This window comes from Xyrauchen texanus, chromosome 4 (genome assembly GCF_025860055.1).
Source record: "Xyrauchen texanus isolate HMW12.3.18 chromosome 4, RBS_HiC_50CHRs, whole genome shotgun sequence".
Taxonomy (NCBI): Eukaryota; Metazoa; Chordata; class Actinopteri; order Cypriniformes; family Catostomidae; genus Xyrauchen; species Xyrauchen texanus.
This window is the reverse complement of record NC_068279.1, coordinates 12,962,174-12,979,247: the sequence shown is the minus strand read 5'-3', so window position 1 is coordinate 12,979,247 and position 17,074 is coordinate 12,962,174. Positions and strand designations below refer to the sequence as shown.

General features: G+C 36.5%; 1 protein-coding gene across 10 annotated transcripts in view; it reads left to right on the top strand.

Annotated features, from left to right (window-relative positions):
• The window catches only part of LOC127636331 (calcium/calmodulin-dependent protein kinase type II subunit beta-like), an 82,206-nt gene that overhangs the window by 48,493 nt on the left and 16,639 nt on the right, over nt 1–17,074 (top strand). For 5 of the 10 annotated variants that reach the window (XM_052116789.1, XM_052116800.1, XM_052116793.1 and 2 more), the window contains exons 10-14: nt 769–891; nt 985–1,068; nt 1,162–1,204; nt 3,071–3,166; nt 13,341–13,378. In XM_052116789.1, the coding sequence (XP_051972749.1) occupies nt 769–891; nt 985–1,068; nt 1,162–1,204; nt 3,071–3,166; nt 13,341–13,378 (384 nt within the window). The remainder of the gene's footprint in view (nt 1–768; nt 892–984; nt 1,069–1,161; nt 1,205–3,070; nt 3,167–13,340; nt 13,379–17,074) is intronic. The other 5 variants (XM_052116831.1, XM_052116818.1, XM_052116826.1 and 2 more) reach the window with 3 other exon arrangements.

Sequence of the window (17,074 nt, the reverse complement as noted above, 5' to 3'; positions counted from 1 at the left end):
CAAGGATTAGTAGTGGTGTTTTCCTAATTATATCACGTGTTGTTCTGAAACACGGAATGTAGGCTACCATCCTCACAGCCTGACCGAAACAAAGCGGGCATGTTTACTTGCACGATTAACCAAACGTGAAGCACCGCCAGCTCATAATGCTCGAAAGGATTGCACGCGCTACACGAGTCTGTTGGGGATACTGCAGTCCTTTCACTTTTTGTCTTTTTGTTTAGCCTCCCATTCAGCTCATGAAAACACGCTGTGTGATCATGAGGAAGGATTAAATCAAGATGTAGATTGGAACGTAGGTGCCAATGCTGGCATGCATGCCATAGGTTGCCGACCCCTGATCTAAATAGTAGTTTTTTTAAGTCACCTTAGATAAAATGACATTGTAGACAGTAGACATATTGGAACCTGCCTTACAGTGTGTTGCATCAAACCATCCAAATTCAAGAAATTTAGAAACCAAAAATATAAATTTCCCTTTCAGCCTGTCATATTAATAATTTTGCTTGTTGCTGGGCCAATGCAATTAATGGTAATATTTATACATTTCAGTGTTTACTTTTGTACAATAAACAATTTTGTTACTGTTTTGGGTCGCCATTCGATGTCCAATGTGAAATCTGGGAAATCTGAAGCAAAACCCTTAGAGAACCGCTTGTGTAAATAAACCTCCAAAGGAAATTGTTTTCCATAAAGGCAGAATGCCATATCAGTTTTGGCACAGTTTGCCACTCTTTATTTTATTTTTTTATTTTTTTTGCCTGACAGTTTCCATCTCCAGAATGGGACACAGTTACTCCTGAAGCCAAAAACCTCATCAATCAAATGCTGACCATCAACCCTGCCAAGAGAATCACTGCACAGGAAGCTCTCAAGCACCCATGGGTCTGCGTACGTATCCTCCAATATACAGAATTCTTGAACAAAAGCAATTGCAAACCAGCTTTAGATACAGTAAACATTTTTCCTCATTTGTTTCCATAGCAACGCTTAACCGTGGCTTCCATGATGCACAGACAAGAGACTGTGGAATGCCTGAAGAAGTTCAACGCCCGTAGAAAACTCAAGGTGAGATACACAGATACTAACTCACTTCTAGTTATACACACTCCACTAACTCGGCAGCCAGTACTTAGTTAAAGGTCCTTTCTCTCCTCATAGGGGGCTATTCTTACCACTATGCTTGTGTCACGGAATTTCTCTGGTAAGTTGCTTGGGCCTTGTGAAGCTGAAAATTAAAGGGATTGTTCACCCAAAAATGAAAAAAATCTGTTTATATTTACTCATCCTGATGACTTCCAAAGACTTAAGAAGACTTTGAAAATAACACTTAAGATGCACGGACAACTTATGCAATACTTTGGTGGTGAATTTTTGTCATTTTGGAGCTTGACAGCCACAGTCACCATTCACTTTCATTGTATGGAAAAGCATTGCCAGGATATTCTTTGAAAATTGTCCATTTGTGTAAATCACAAAAGAAATTAAGTCATTCAGATTTGGAATGAAATGAGGGTGAACAAAAAATGACAGAATATTCATATTTGGATGAACTATTACTTTAACCTTTTGAGTATTTGATTGAAAATTGAGATGACTGCTGTGTGTGTGTTATGATTGGTTTGTTCTCCTCGGTTGCGTTTGGGTGTTATTATAGGTTGTTTGTCGCCAAGGAGACATCTGTGTATTTTTGGATCCCCACTCTTGATGTCTTTATGTTTTGTTTTCTGTTACTGACAAAGAAACAATGTTCTACAACAGTTTGCTCTAAATAAAAGTTGACAATCTCTTCCGTTGTTGTGTGGCAAAGATATTCCACACAACACAAGTAATACTCTACCAAAAAATCTCAATTTTACACAGAACAAATCTACTTTTTACTATCAGCTCACTTTTTCACCTCCATCTCACAATGTGCAGTTTCAGAAAGCTCTGACATCTCAGATATCGTGCATAATAAAAGTGTACCATAACCATGATTTCCTACAGTTCTTGCAATTCCGTTGGATGTGGTATTAGTTCAAGAGATACTCTCATTCTAGAGAGGATTTGATTGGACACAAATCTGTGTAGTGCAAGATGAGTCATCAATATTTTTAGTGCTTTATCCTGGAAAAAAAGAACATTTATATTTAAGTTTACTTTGTCAACTTTTAGGAGGGCGCTAGCAGATAGATTGTTTCAAAGCTAATAGTCATGGAATAAAAGCAAGCCACAAATGAAATTTTGATTTGTTTGAAATAAACTATATCTTTAAAGGGATAGCTCACCAAAAAATGAAATATCTCCCATTGTTTGCTCACCCAGATGTGGATGACTTTCTTTAATCTGTCAATACAAATGAAGATTTTTAGAAGAATATCTCCATACAATGCAAGTGAATGGTGACCAGAACTAAAAGCACATAAAGGCAGCAAAAAAGTAATCCATGACTCCAGTGATTAAATACATATCTTCAGAAGTGAAATGATTGGGAGTTAGTAATTATGAGTGAGAAACAGATCAGTATTTAAGTTCCTTTTTTTTTTTTTTTTTACCAAAAATCTCCACTTTCAATATCAAAATGTGAAAACATGTACTTAATTAAAAATGTTCGGTGATCTATCCCTTTAATGGAAATTCTATTAGTTTTTACATCGCTTTCTGATTTTATCTGTGATATCCGAGCTTCGCTTATAATCACTTTAGATGATGGTCTAACAGACGACATTCTTAAATAAGAGGACTTTCATAAATGTGTGTGCTGCTTTTTTATGTTTGGTTGGATAAATCTCACTGGGTCATAAATAAAAAAGTCTTATCTTTATTGTATGTTGCTTGCAATTAAAACCTGGCTCTCATTTGAGTGGGGATCCTGGTGTTCTGAGCCACCTGTCTTTCAAAGAAACAAGAAATTGGTTTGACATGTTTTTATGACTTACAGTTTTTTCTCCTATAGACTAATGAATGGTTCTCTTTCACTCTGCCCCCTTTCCTCTTCCCTCTCTCTCTTTGTTCCTTCCTCTCTTTGTGTTTGGGTTGGTATGTATGCATCTGTGTGTATGGATGTACATACTCCTGTGCGTGTTAGTGGGTAGCAGGCAGACCACGGCTCCTGCCTCGGTCACTGCGGCTGCAGCGGCAGTAGCCGCAGCTGCAGGCACCACAGCAGGGCTAGTGGAACAAGGTAGCACTGCCCTATGGGCCCAGTTCCTCTGCCCCCTTATATCTCTACTCTTTTATCCCTTCCTTACTCTCCCTTTCTGTTCACAATACTTTCCTTTCATCTCCATTCCTGTTCACAGTGCTTTCCTTTCCTTTCCATTTTCTCTTTTCCATTACCTTTTCCCTCCATTTCATTTCCCTTTCCAGTCTTTTCCCTTTTCCATTTAATTTTCCTCCATTTCCTTTCCATTTCCTAACTTCTCCAATTCTTTTATTTATTTATTTATTTTCTCTTTCCTTTTCCTTTCTCTTACCTATCCTTTTCCTCTTTCTGTACTAGTTAATCCCTTCTGCACTCTCCCTTGCTATTAACAGTACTTTCCCTTTTCTTTTACAATTCCTTTCTTTTCCATTTTCCTTTCCCATCCTATTCCTTTCTTTTTCTTTTCCCTTTTCCTTTCCTTGTTCATTACCTTTCCCATCCTATCCCTTACTTTTTCTTTTTCCATTTTTTACTATCCTTTCCCTTTGCTTTTTCAATTTCCTCTTCCTGTCTCTTTCCTTTTATTTTCTATACTTGTTCTCTTCTTTATGCACTCTTTTGTCCCTTCCATGCACTCCCTTCCTATTCACAGAACTTTTCCAATCCTTTTCTTTTCCTATTTCCTTTACTAGTTCATTTTCCTTTCCTGTATTTTTCTTTCTCTTTCCATTTTCCTTTAATTTCTTTAATTTTCTTCTCCTTTTCCCTTTCCTATCCCTTTCCTACTTTCCTCTTTTTCCCTTCTGTCACTCACAGGTCCATGACTGTCTTTGCATGGGACTAAAAGCATGCATGATGACTCACTCGTCTTTCTTGATCTGTCTCCAAATCCCCTCATCCTGCACACTTCAGTGCCATTATTTGACTAATTTTGTAAATAATGTCGCATAGGGCAGCTCATTGGTCCTCTCAGCTGTCCATCATCATCATTGTCAGCTTTTATTTATTTAACAGATTAGCCACACCGAGGTGTGTGCATGATTAATCTGATCTCTCTCTCTCTCTCTCTCTCTCTCTCTCTCTCTCTCTCTCTCTCTTTTTTTAGACTTGTTCTTTCCATCATTCCTACTATAATGTGTTCCATAAATCACTGCCTTTTGACTTTTTTCTGGTTTTAATTATATACTCCTCCTCCTCATCATCACTTTTCTTAGCCATTTTTATCTGACACCCATTAGCCAGCTTCATCCTCTGTATTCCTCCTTCCTTTACTCTGTCTTTAATATGGTCTGTGAAGTTGAAGTTCACCCCTGTTTTTGGGGGTGAAACAGTCTGCCTGCTGTTGTGCTGAATGCTGCATGGGAGATTGGACTAATGCATGTTCACTAACTTGGGTGTGTAAGGGGATAAACAGATCTGGTGCACTTGTGCATGGTCAAAGCTTCGTGAAAACTATTCTGTGTATCACACAGTTTTTTGCAGTAATGGTCTCTTTTATTTGACATTTTTAGCCCTTTTTAACTAGCATTTGAATATATTTGTCTGGATATAGGCTCATGTGCTTTATTTATATTTATTTAAATTACTTATATTAATAATATTTCTATAATTAATTTTCTATAATTTATTTTAAAAAAATGTGTGAACACATTTTTACACATGAACTCTAGCAGTGGATTTTCACAAACAATATAAACATCAATCAGCCACAACATTAAAACCACCTTCCAAATATTGTGTAGGTCCCCCTTGTTCTGCCAAAACAGCACCAACCATTCTGAGATGCTATTCCTCTCACCACAATTGTACAGAGCGGTTATTTGAGTTATCTGTTGACATTTCTCATCAACAAGGTGTTTCCATCCACAGAAATGCTGCTTGCCGGTTGTTTTTTGTTTTTGGCACCACATTTACATTTACATTTATGCATTTGGCAGATGCTTTTATCCAAAGCGACTTACAGTGCAATTATTACAGGGACAATCCCCCTGGAGCAACCTGGAGTTAAGTGCCTTGCTCAAGGACACAATGGTGGTGGCCGTGGGGTTAGAACCTGTGACCTTCTGATTAACAGCCTTGTGCATTAGCCACTACACCACCACCACTCCACCACACCATTCTGAGAAAATTCTTGAGACTGTTCTGCGTGAAAATCAGAGAATGGCCAGACTGGTTCGAACTGACAAAGTTTACAGTAATTCAGATTACCACTCTGTACAACTGTGGTAAGAAGAATAGCATCTCAGAATGATATTAGGTATTTATGTTTAATGTTGCTGATCGGTGTATATACACTGGTGGCCAAAGGTTTGGAATAATGTACAGATTTTGTTGTTTTGGAAGGAAATTGGTGCTCAGTTGAATTCACCAAAGTGACATTCAACTGATCATAAACTACTTTACATTACTGATGTAAAAAAACAGCACCATCGCTATTTGAAAAAAATTCATTTTGATCATATCTTGACAGGCCCCATTTCCAGCAGCCATCACTCCAACACCTTATACTTGAGTAATCATGCTAAATTGCTTATTTGGTTATAGAAAATCACTTGCCATTAGATCAAACATAGCTGAACATTATTTGGTTTATTAAAGTAAGCTTATCATTGTCTTTGTTTTTGATTTGCCACAGTATGCAATAGACTGACATGTCTTTATTAGGTAAAAATAAAAGAAACGGCTTTCTCTAGAAACTCATCAATCGTTGTTTTGAGGAATGAAGGTTATACATTGCTTGAAATTGCCAAAAGAAAATTGAGATTTCATACAAAGATGTACACTACAGTCTTAAAAGACAAAGGACAACTGGCTCTAACAAGGACAGAAAGAGATGTGGAATGCCAGATGTACAACTAAACAAGAGGATAAGTACATCAGAGACTCTAGTTTGAGAAATAGATGCCTCACATATCCTCACCTGACAGCTTCATTGAATTCTACATGCTCAACACCAGTTTCATGTACAACAGTAAAGAGAAGACTCAGGGGTACAGGCCTTATGGGAAGAATTGCAAAGATAAAGCCACTTTTGAAACAGAAAACCCAAAAGAAACCGTTAGTGTGGACAAAGAAACAGACATTGGACAACAGATAATTGGAAAAGAGTGTTATGGATCTTAACCCCATTGAGATTTTGTGGTATCAGCCAGACTCTGATGTGTGTGAGAAGTACCTGACAAGATCGCCACATCTATGGCAAGTGCTACAGGAAGCGTGGGGTGAACTGTCACCTGAGTATCTGGACAAACTGACAGCTAGACTGCCAAGGATCTGCAAAGCTGTTATTTCTGCACGTGGAGGATTTTTATTTTATTAGAACTCTTTGAAGTAGTGAAGAAGTTCTACAAATATCTTTTAAATTGTAATAGTAATCTTTCACGTTATTAATGTCCTGACTATACATTGTGATCAGTTGAATGCCACTTTGGTGATAATTTTCTCTCTCTCTTTTTTTTTTTATTTTTTATTTTTTTCTTCTTCCTTAAGAGCAAAATCTATGCATTATTCCAAAATTTTGACCCCAGTGTATATATACTTTTTTCCTCACAATACAAATTTTCTTAACAGAAGTATATTAAAGGTGCAGGATGTAAGATTCAGAAACCCGTTAACTGCAGCCAGCTACCTGTTGCTCGTGCACCTGCACATACTCCATAGGGATGTGAGCATCGACCAAAACAATGATGTAACGTACTAAGAGGCTGAACGTGATTCAACAACATCATGCTGACAGATGAGGTAGCATAATTAAAATCACACAGTTATGATTGTTTTACTACAAAGTACTTTGAGACTGCATGTATATTATATTTGACTCTCCAGTGCTGGAACAGGGCTAAAACAAAGTGTGGAAATAGGTCTGACTATGCAAGACTCAAATTTGAAGTAACCACTTTTCTTTGCATGATAAATAGACAAAGGCTATGGTATAAATGAGTCGGTGTTAGCTAGTCAACTAGCTTTATCAGTAGCTGTTAGCTAAATTTGGTGGATGATGACAGTAGCTGTTTATAAAATAGACTCTACATTATATATATGTTGACACAATTCAGTATTGGTGTGATTCCATCACAACTGTCATTTTGATATATCGATGCGCTATTGTTTTATAATAATAGATTGTATATATTTTCTGTATAACCAAGTTACGTTACACTAATGAATGTGTCTTTTTGCATTATCTTAAACATCCTCTAGCATTCATTTCATGTGTTATTGTAGTTTACCTTGCTGAATAATTACAGATTGATTATGACAGTTAATGTGCAGGCAAGATCAAGTTAGCTAAAATTACACCGACCAATCCTTTTGGCAGTATATTTCACATGCTTTTCAGTTATGTAAGCTTACCTGTCCAATAAGAAGAACGCCAATTCAGGGTCGGTTTTGATCCCAAAACTGAATGAAGGTCCCTCCGGGAATCAAATGCCCTGCCGATGTTCACTCTAGTTTTCGCTCGACTGCGATCATGTTTCCGCTTAGCCAGACTGGATTTGGTAGATAAATTTTTTTTCTTTTGGCTCAATCTGAGTTTGATTAGGAGTCGGTGTTGTGATGCCAGCCAAACGTTACCGGACAAAGATAATGTTACCTAGTGTTGCAGAGAGTTGTCGCTGTTGAATAGCGGAAGAGAAGCACTGAGGCAAGGCTCTCGGGAGCACACATAAACATCACATCCTTTGGATTTTACCGGCAAATCCAACCTGCCTCCTTCGCATGAAAATCAGTCTACAGGCTTTAATAGGCAACCTAAGAAGTCCGGGAAGGGCACCTTTTTTAAGTTGCATTACAAGCCGTTCACACATTGGCAAAAAAAAAATGAATGCCATAGTTCTTGATTATGGGCCAAAAATTAACTGCTTTAGTACATTTGTAATATTAAGTAGTAGTTTAGCCTAGAGGACTCCCTTCTCAGAGCAGTATATCATAATAAATCTTTCCACACATAAATGTAATGATACATAACATTAATTGTTCAATCAACTTTGGATTTTTAATTGTTATTTTTTCAATTAAATCTGGAGTATATTTCCTCCAGAGCAGATTTGAAAAATCCATAAATATTTGCATTTGATTCATTTTGTTAATAAATTATGATCCTGAAGCGCTTGAATCCAACATAATTCCCTCTTGAAAAATCTGGTTAAACACCTAAATATTTTAAACCAAGTGAACTTTTGAGATTTTAATTTTATGAAACCGATTTCACAACCCATTTTACTTCTGTAGTCTGACAAAACTTCCAAGATAAACAGGATTTTCAACAACAAAAAATGTAAACTAACCATCAGGAATGGATTAGATCGTGAAAAGTGGCCATTACCAGAATGGAGCCAGGGAGATGGAGGGAAGGAGTTCAAATATAAAGTAAAGTTATTTCTAAGGCAGAGCAGGATTGCAAAGACAAACATTTTATTATTGTTTTTATTATTATTATTTATTTTGTCTTTAGGGTAATGTGCTCCGATAAAGGCCAATTTATACTTCTGTGTCAAACCTACGCCGTTGACTATGCATAGCTATGCCGATTACGGCGTAGCCTACTTCTTAGCCTGATGTGCACTACTTCAAAAATGTGATGCAGACCACAACAGCTCTTGTCTACTTTGACAAGAGACCGCCTCCCAGGATGATAACAAGGATATCTGAGGTTGCTTCTCATTTTAGCCAAGATTTTTGTAATATCTTTGCATCATGTCACATTGTATTTGGTCTTAATTGGAAGCATTTCCTGTTTTTTAAATTAAATTTGTGTTTCATGAAGAGAAACGCGACAAAATGTATCTGTTGACAGCTTATAAACTCTAAAAGCTTTTATTCTCCGGGCCTTTACTTGATATTAATTTGATATGTGAGTGAAATAATATATTTTATATTCTACTTGTGATCTTTCCAATCGGCACAATGAGTTGACCATATGTTTGACAGTATGATGTCCAGTAAATTATCATATTTCATAAATTATGTAAAAGAAACCCTTCTAATATGTCAGCAAATTAAAAAGCACCTGATAAGAGTTGGTATATTGCATATATGCATTGTAAACTCTTGAAACATCAAAAGAATGCCAAAATATTTGTATATTATTATATAAGCGACTCAAGCAAGCATACAGTAATTTCCTCATTTTCTGACTGCAATTCAGGAAACATGTATAATAAATAAAACCTACATTTCAAGATGTTCACATACTTAAAAAAAATGTTTGCTACAATAATTTAATAAATACTTTTGAATCAAGAAATTACTTTGCTTTTGTTTATTACAAAACATGTAGTTAGCAGTATGTCTCTGTACTCATAGAACGACGCAGACACACCAACGCAGAACTATTAGTGGAAACCAATGCATTGGCCACTATGCGGAGCCTACGGCGTAGGTACGACTCAGAAGTATTAATAAAAAAAAAATGGTAAATGGTCTACACTTATATATCGCCTTTTTAACCTTAACGGTATTCAAAGCGCTTTACACTGTGACACATTCACCCATTCATACACACATTCATACACCAATGCAAGGCGCTAGCCTGCCATTGGGAGCAACTTGGGGTTCAGTATCTTGCCCAAGGACACTTCGGCATGTGGATTCGAACCAACAATCCTGCAGTTAGTGGCCGACCCGCTCTACCAACTGAGCCACAGCCGATTAAACAATGTTCAAGAGATAAATTGGGTCAGTTTTGATTTCATGTTGAATGTGTGAGAGCGCCTTAAGTATGAAGTCTGAGGAATGTTAATGAAAAGGGTAGAATAGATTAGAATAGAACGGAAACTTTGATACTAGTTTAGTTTTAGATGGTCATTTACTATGCTAAGAACATAGTAAATTTATTCCAAACACTGAAACAATATATGCTGAATTTGGGTATTTAGTGATACTTAGAATATCTTAAGGGGTCTGAACATCTGTTGTGCTGGAGATGCTGATAACATTGTTTTGCCTTATACCTTCTCGAAAGGGGAGAACACGATTCAGGTTTTTAAGTTGCTGTTCTTTTTCACTTTTTATTTTTCTAGCAGTAAAATGCATTATGAGTGAGGTAGAAGGGATGAGATGCTATACAGAGCATTTGTGCTGTGGCTCATTGTGAATGCTGCCTCCACATGCTTACAATCAAATATTTATGTAGTGCTGCCTCTCTCTGTTGTCCTCCTCCCACCCCCAGCCTGAGCAACAAGACTATACTGCACTATAGGCAGTTAGACTGCATAACAGACTGATTTCTGGATCTTACCAAAATCATGACATTTGACTTTCTTCATACATAGCATACAAGTTTACATAATGCAATTTATATTTTATGTGTATTAGATTATTTAACACATGATTCCTCTCTAATGTCTTGTTCTTATAAGAATGGCATCGCTCCGTTTCAATACAATTAAAGGGATAGTTCATCCAAAAAATTAAAATTCTGTCATCATTTCATCACCTTCATGTTGTTGCAAACACATATGACTATGTTTTTTTATAGAATAGAAAAGGAAAGAATCTTAGGCAGAATGTTGGAGACTAACATCCTCAGTCACCATTCGCTTTCATTGAATGGAAAAAAAAGATGCAATCAAAGTGAATAATGACTGAGGCTAACATTCTGCCTAACATCTCCTTTTGTGTTTCACTAAATAAAAAGTCATACCAGTTTAATGATGACTGAGTAAATGATGACAGAATATAAATTCTTTGGGCAAACTATCTCTCTACGTTTGGCGGCATATGTTTTCCATAATGCATGGGAGAGATGCCCAGGAGTAGTGAAACTGCTTAGCCAATATAAAGTAGCTTGGCACAAAACTTGTATTTGCCTGCTATTTTGCTAAATCTTGTTTGTGCTGACTCTAGCCCTGCTAAGCTGAAAACATGATGACTTTACTGAAAATAAGTTGACATACCTTTTTCTGTTCTTTGCTCCCAGTTAGAGCTCCATAGTTTTTAGCCCCACTGTTCATAGAAACAGCAATAGCACAACAGATTCTGGTATTGACTCTTCTCTATTGCTCTCTCCTCTCTTTTTCTCTTCATTCTATCTTTCTTTTGCTCTCTGTGTTAATGGCAAGGTAAGGAGCTCCACTCACCCTAGAGTATTAGATGTTACTTTACTCCTGATCTTTCTACAAGGACACATGCACATTTCTTTTCACTTATCACTTTGGGCCACCAGATGGATGGGTTGGTGGCCCAGATACAGCTCTATGAGGATTTGTATCCAAAACCCACTTTCAGTGACCCCGTTCTTCAATTTATGACCCTCATTTGCAGTAAAACTTGCTCATAATTCATAGTGATGCCCCATTTGTCAGTAGATCGTTCTTTTGAGTCCATTCTTTTCAATGAATTCGTTGAAATGGTTCACAAATCGGTCTGAATAAAATGTATTTTAATCTTTGTCCAGTTACCACAAATGCCTGGAAAAGAAATGGAAATTCATAGGTAAAAAAGGATGGGAACACTTTGTCGGTTCGAGTCAACGAAGCGATCATACTGGTGACGTAGTTAAATCTGATCCTGTAGCTCAACTGGTAGAGCATGGCAACTGCAAGTTTATGGGTTTGATTTCCAGGGAACATAGATGATAATAAAATTTTCACAGGGCTCCCACAGTCATGAAAAACCTAGAAATATCAGGGAATTAAAAATATTTTTTAGCCTGGTAAAGTTATTGATATTGTAAAAATTCAAGGAAATAGTGAATGTAATCTAATATATATATATATACAGTACCGTGCAAAAGTCTTAGGCACATAAGATGTTTCTCTAAAGCATTTGTCTTAAGATGGTTATTTATTTCTTCAGCTTTAGTGTGTCAATAGGAAAAATACATTGTAGACTCCCAAACATAAATTTTGCAAAGAGAAAAGATTAGAATAGAAGAACAAGGAGCCCTGCAACAGATGGCATGGTCCCCACAGAGCCCCCCACTGAACATTGTGTCTGTCTGAGATTACATATAAAGACAGAAGCAATTAAGACAGCCTAAATAGATCTGTGGTGAATTCTTCAAGAAGCTTGGAACCTCCTATCTGCCAACAACCAAGAAAAACTTTATCCAGGTGTACCTAGGAGAATTAGTGCTGTTTAAAAGGCAGAGATGGTCACACCAAATATTGATTTAGCTTTTTTTATGTTTACTGGACCTTGTATGACATTAAGTGATAAATGAAAACTATTTATTAAATTTTCTGAAGACATTTTCACTATACAACATTTTTCACAAGTGCCTAAAACTATTGCAGAGTAGTGTGTGTGTGTGTGTGTGTGTGTGTGTGTGTGTGTGTGTGTGTGTGTGTGTGTGTGTGTGTGTGTGTGTGTGTGTGTGTGTGTGTGTGTGTGTGTATGTGTATGTGTGAGCGTGTATTTATCACTTTGTGGGGACCAAATGTCCCCATAAGGATAGTAAAACCCGAAATTTTTGACCTTGTGGGGACATTTTGTCGGTCCCCATGAGGAAAACAGCTTATAAATCACACTAAATTATGTTTTTTGAAAATGTAAAAATGCAGAAAGTTTTCTGTGAGGGTTAGGTTTAGGGGTAGGGTTAGGTTTAGGGGATAGAATATAAAGTTTGTACAGTATAAAAACCATTATGTCTATGGAAAGTCCCCATAAAACATGGAAACACAACATTTGTGTGTGTGTGTGTGTGTATATATATATATAAAACATCCAAAGAACTCTTAAAATGTAATGGAATCAAATGATATTCAGAGTGCAGAAATTGTAATGAGATGTTAGTTAAAAATGTTTAGCTGGGTGAAGTTATCTGCCACACCACTTCGTTTGTAAAGCACAGGCACAAAGAAGATGAAAGGTCTTTGTGAATGAAACTATGGGGAAATGTTTATGGGTAAAACTTCATAATATCTTTTATAACTGTTATTAATAGGTCATTCGTTATTGGAAAATGAGATTAGAAGGTGCCATGAAACTTTAAATCATAGTTTCAGATCTAGTCATTTTTGTATGTGCATGAACTACTGATGTGATCTAACATGAACTACTGATGTTTTTTTTAATTACTTTATTAATTAAAGCTATGGTAAACTGTTATCAGTACATTTTTAGAAATGTGGCTATATCAGTCAGAGCCTGATCATTATTATGTGCATTGTTATCTTTAATTTTTAGGAAATACAGCTCTGGGTAAATTATTGACAGTTGTTGATGGTTTAATTTGACAATTTTTCTCTCTTATTTGCTCCCATTGTAGCAGCCAAGAGCTTGTTGAACAAAAAGGCAGACGTTAAGGTAAGGAGATCTGTTGAACTTCTGACCTCTGTGACCCAGACATGACCATTTGGCTTCGTAGTACCTTTTCTCTTTTCTCTTCTAAGTCGCTCTGTCTCTCCATCCTTCTATTTTACTGGCTAAGATATCAGTGCTAGTCACTTGTGTTTAGAGTGTTTCCTCTTTTGCATGTTTTTCTTGTACATGCATAGCTGTTGTCAGTTCATATTATGTGTGCAGTGTGGTTATCTGAGTTTATTTGTGTGTGTTTGAGAAAAATAGATTTATATGATGCAAGAGAGTCTGAAAATGCGACCACTGACTCCTAAAATCAGCTCACTAAACAGTACTTCTGTAATGTTAATTACACTAAGGAAATATTAGTCAACCTCTTTAAAGCTAATTTCACCTTGATGAAAGACTCAAAAACATCATATTACAAATAATCAGAAATCTCTGTTCTTAATTTATTCATTCAAATTAGAATTGTGGTGGTGGTGTAGTGGGCTAAAGCACATAACTAGTAATCAGAAGGTTGCTGGTTCAATTCCCACAGCCATCACCATTGTGTCCTTGAGCAAGGCACATAAATCCAGGTTGCTCCGGGGGGATTGTCCCTGTAATAAGTGCACTGTAAGTCGCTTTGGATAAAAGCGTCTGCCAAATGCATGAATGTAAATGTAATTGTGTTTTTCTGTAGAATACAAAAGATGTTTGCTTTCAGAATTTCAAAAAAGGCAGATGACAAATCCGTGATTGTCAAGCACTAAAATAAATAAATAAAAATACAACAAAAGTAGTCCAAATGACCACATTTACATACATTTAAGATAATGTTTTTCCAGGGTCTTAGCAGAAACGGCGTTCTGAAACGTCATGTAAACAAGAAGGCTGATTTTCTTAAGCCGTTTAAGGGATTAAGAGTTTCTCCTGGAAAACCCAGTTTAAAGCTGCACTATGTAACGGTGCTCTCTAGCAACATCTATGGTTGAAATTTTAAATTGCAAGCAATTTGCAGAAGAATACGTTACATCAGTCGTGATCTGGCACTGCTCTTCTGCCGGATGAATCTCCCAGTTTAAGCTTACCTTGACATCGCTTGTGTGAGATCTTGACTTGAGCCGGAGACATAACTTGCTACTTTCATGTTGATATTATGTTAGACGATTAAACATTTGAAACTAAAATATTACTTGCTTTAATGAAGATAAACAACACTCTTATTTACATATTTGATTGAATATTTTTGTTGCTTTTCTGACACTACACTCAAAGCATTTTTAAAAAGAGAACAAGGGGACTCCTCAGCCACCATCAGTAGATCTTAATGTGAATATTCAAGAGTTTTATCTACTATTAATGTTTGAATTGTATTACAATTTTTAATTTAAGAGGTTAAACTCATGATATGGCTGATACGAGTTCAATAGAAGACTTTAATACTTTTATATATATACTTTATACTTTATATATTACTGAACTGAGTTGAACAGCGTAGTTTCTCCAGCACGAACATGAGACGCTTTTTTCCTGTTTGTGTGGACTTGACATAATTATGCAAGGAAGAAAATCATAAGCCAGCGATTTTGCGCCAAATCGAACCCAACGGCTCAAAATACAAATAATTTTTATAGGCTTACAGTAGTTAATCAGGGTAAGGTAAGGACATTGTTTAGAACACTGATTGTTGATGTACTCAATCAATAATGGCAATTTGTTAATTTAAAAAAAATATAAAAATCTTACATCTTTAGTGTCCATGCAAACACATAAGCAGCATTCTGATGGGTGTTTAAAGAGTGTGCATGTGTGGAATAGCAAAATGTAACAAATGGCATAGTACGGAGCCCAACAACAAGTAAACACAACGTAAAGAATTCAAAATTTCAGGGAGTCCAGTGGGAAAATCACATAAACTATACCTATTTATGTACACTAATGTAAAATAGCGACTGTCCCTTATGTTTGCGTATATGCGCTTGTACATTGGAAAGTTTTACATAAAAGGAAAACCCCGCTACTGCATCACAATTCAGCTGCTGATCACGATAGAAAGTGAAGGAAACAAACTCAGGAATATCTGGAAGTAAAGCAAAGTAACAGAGAATAAAATAGCAAACTTCCTCGTATTCCATGTTTGTTAATTACAGAAGCGTTGCATAGAGTATAGAGTACGGCGCTTATACAGTGCATGTAACCAGGTATGCTGTTTTCTCACGAAACCCCGCTTGCTCGCAATAAGCCACATTCTGGTGTTCATGTAAACGCAGTCAATGACTTGTGCACTGTTTGAAGTCTTCTAAAGCCATACAATGTTAATTTTATGATGGCTTGAAGTCAAGATATTCAGCAAATAACACAATGTTTGTCTTTTTTGTTTAACAGCTATTGTATGGTTTCAGAAAACTTGAAATATAGCACACAAATGTTATGGACTCCCTGTATAAAACCTTTTTATCCTTTTTGGTGCTTGACAGCCACTGGTCACCATCTTCTTTCATTGTATGGAAAAGAGCTGCCTGTTAAACATCTTTTGTGTTCCATGGAAGAAAGAAAATCATACGGGTTTGGAATGACATAAGGGGGAATTAATGACAAAATATATTATGGTTTGTTTAATTGATGATTAAATACCCCTGTTCCTTGTACCTTATCACAATTGCATTAAAAAAAAATTCACATAAATGTTACATTGTAAATATTTTTGTTAACACTGCTACCAAAAAGAGAGTAAGTACCTTTTTTAACTCAATGCAATATCTTATATTCCCCAGATTTCCAGAGAATTTGCCCCACGATCAGTGTGAAAATATGTGCAGATTACACAATTAGCATAGCAATTAATATTTCACTGAATTTACCATGCTGTCTAGCAGCAATAAGAGCATTCCAATATAAGGTGTTCCAAACACCGTAACAAGCTTTATCCGGTCATGGAGAGAGCAATCCTCCTGAAAGAGTAGACTAAATTAAGGTTTTATTTCTGTCAGCGCCTGCGGGCATGTGTGTGAGATGTTAAAGAGAATGAAATAACAATAACAACTGTGATGCCACTGAGGAACCTATGGAATCATTCACAAGAGACAAGAGTAATTTGATTCACAAATTGGAATTCATAAATGAATAAAGTTTTGAACTGAACGTCTCGCATAAGAGCTCCTATAGAGCGTTCACACACAATTACCTGTTTCCACTTCATCGTCACCCTACAACCCACCTCTATGACTAACACCTGCTATATCAGTGAGTATTCATACACGTGAGTGTGTCTGAGTGTGTTTGAGCAGAGAAATAGTTCAGCGGTGAATGTGACTCTGGTTCCAAAAATAGCCATAAGTCTGAAACTCTGAAATGAAAATAGCAGCACTGCACTCCTCTCATCGCCTAGCAACAGCCTCCCTTCCTCCTCTCCAGCCATTTTAAAAGATTGATCTTCTTCTGTTCTTTTATTAACATGCTCTCTCCTTCCTTCACCTTTATGCTCTATGTCTATCTTTTAAGCCAAATATTATGCTTAGCTGCACTTTATTTAGTTTCTGTCACAATTTTTTTGATTAGCTGAAGCTGACTTCTTTACTTTGTATCAGAATCTTTGGAGTTGCACTGGTTATGTAATACTGCTTTAGAATCGGAGGCGTTTTCATACGATTGGAAGTTGCTCTGCTGCATTTTCAACCAAACTGCTTCTGGGAACATTCAATGCTTAATATAACCAGT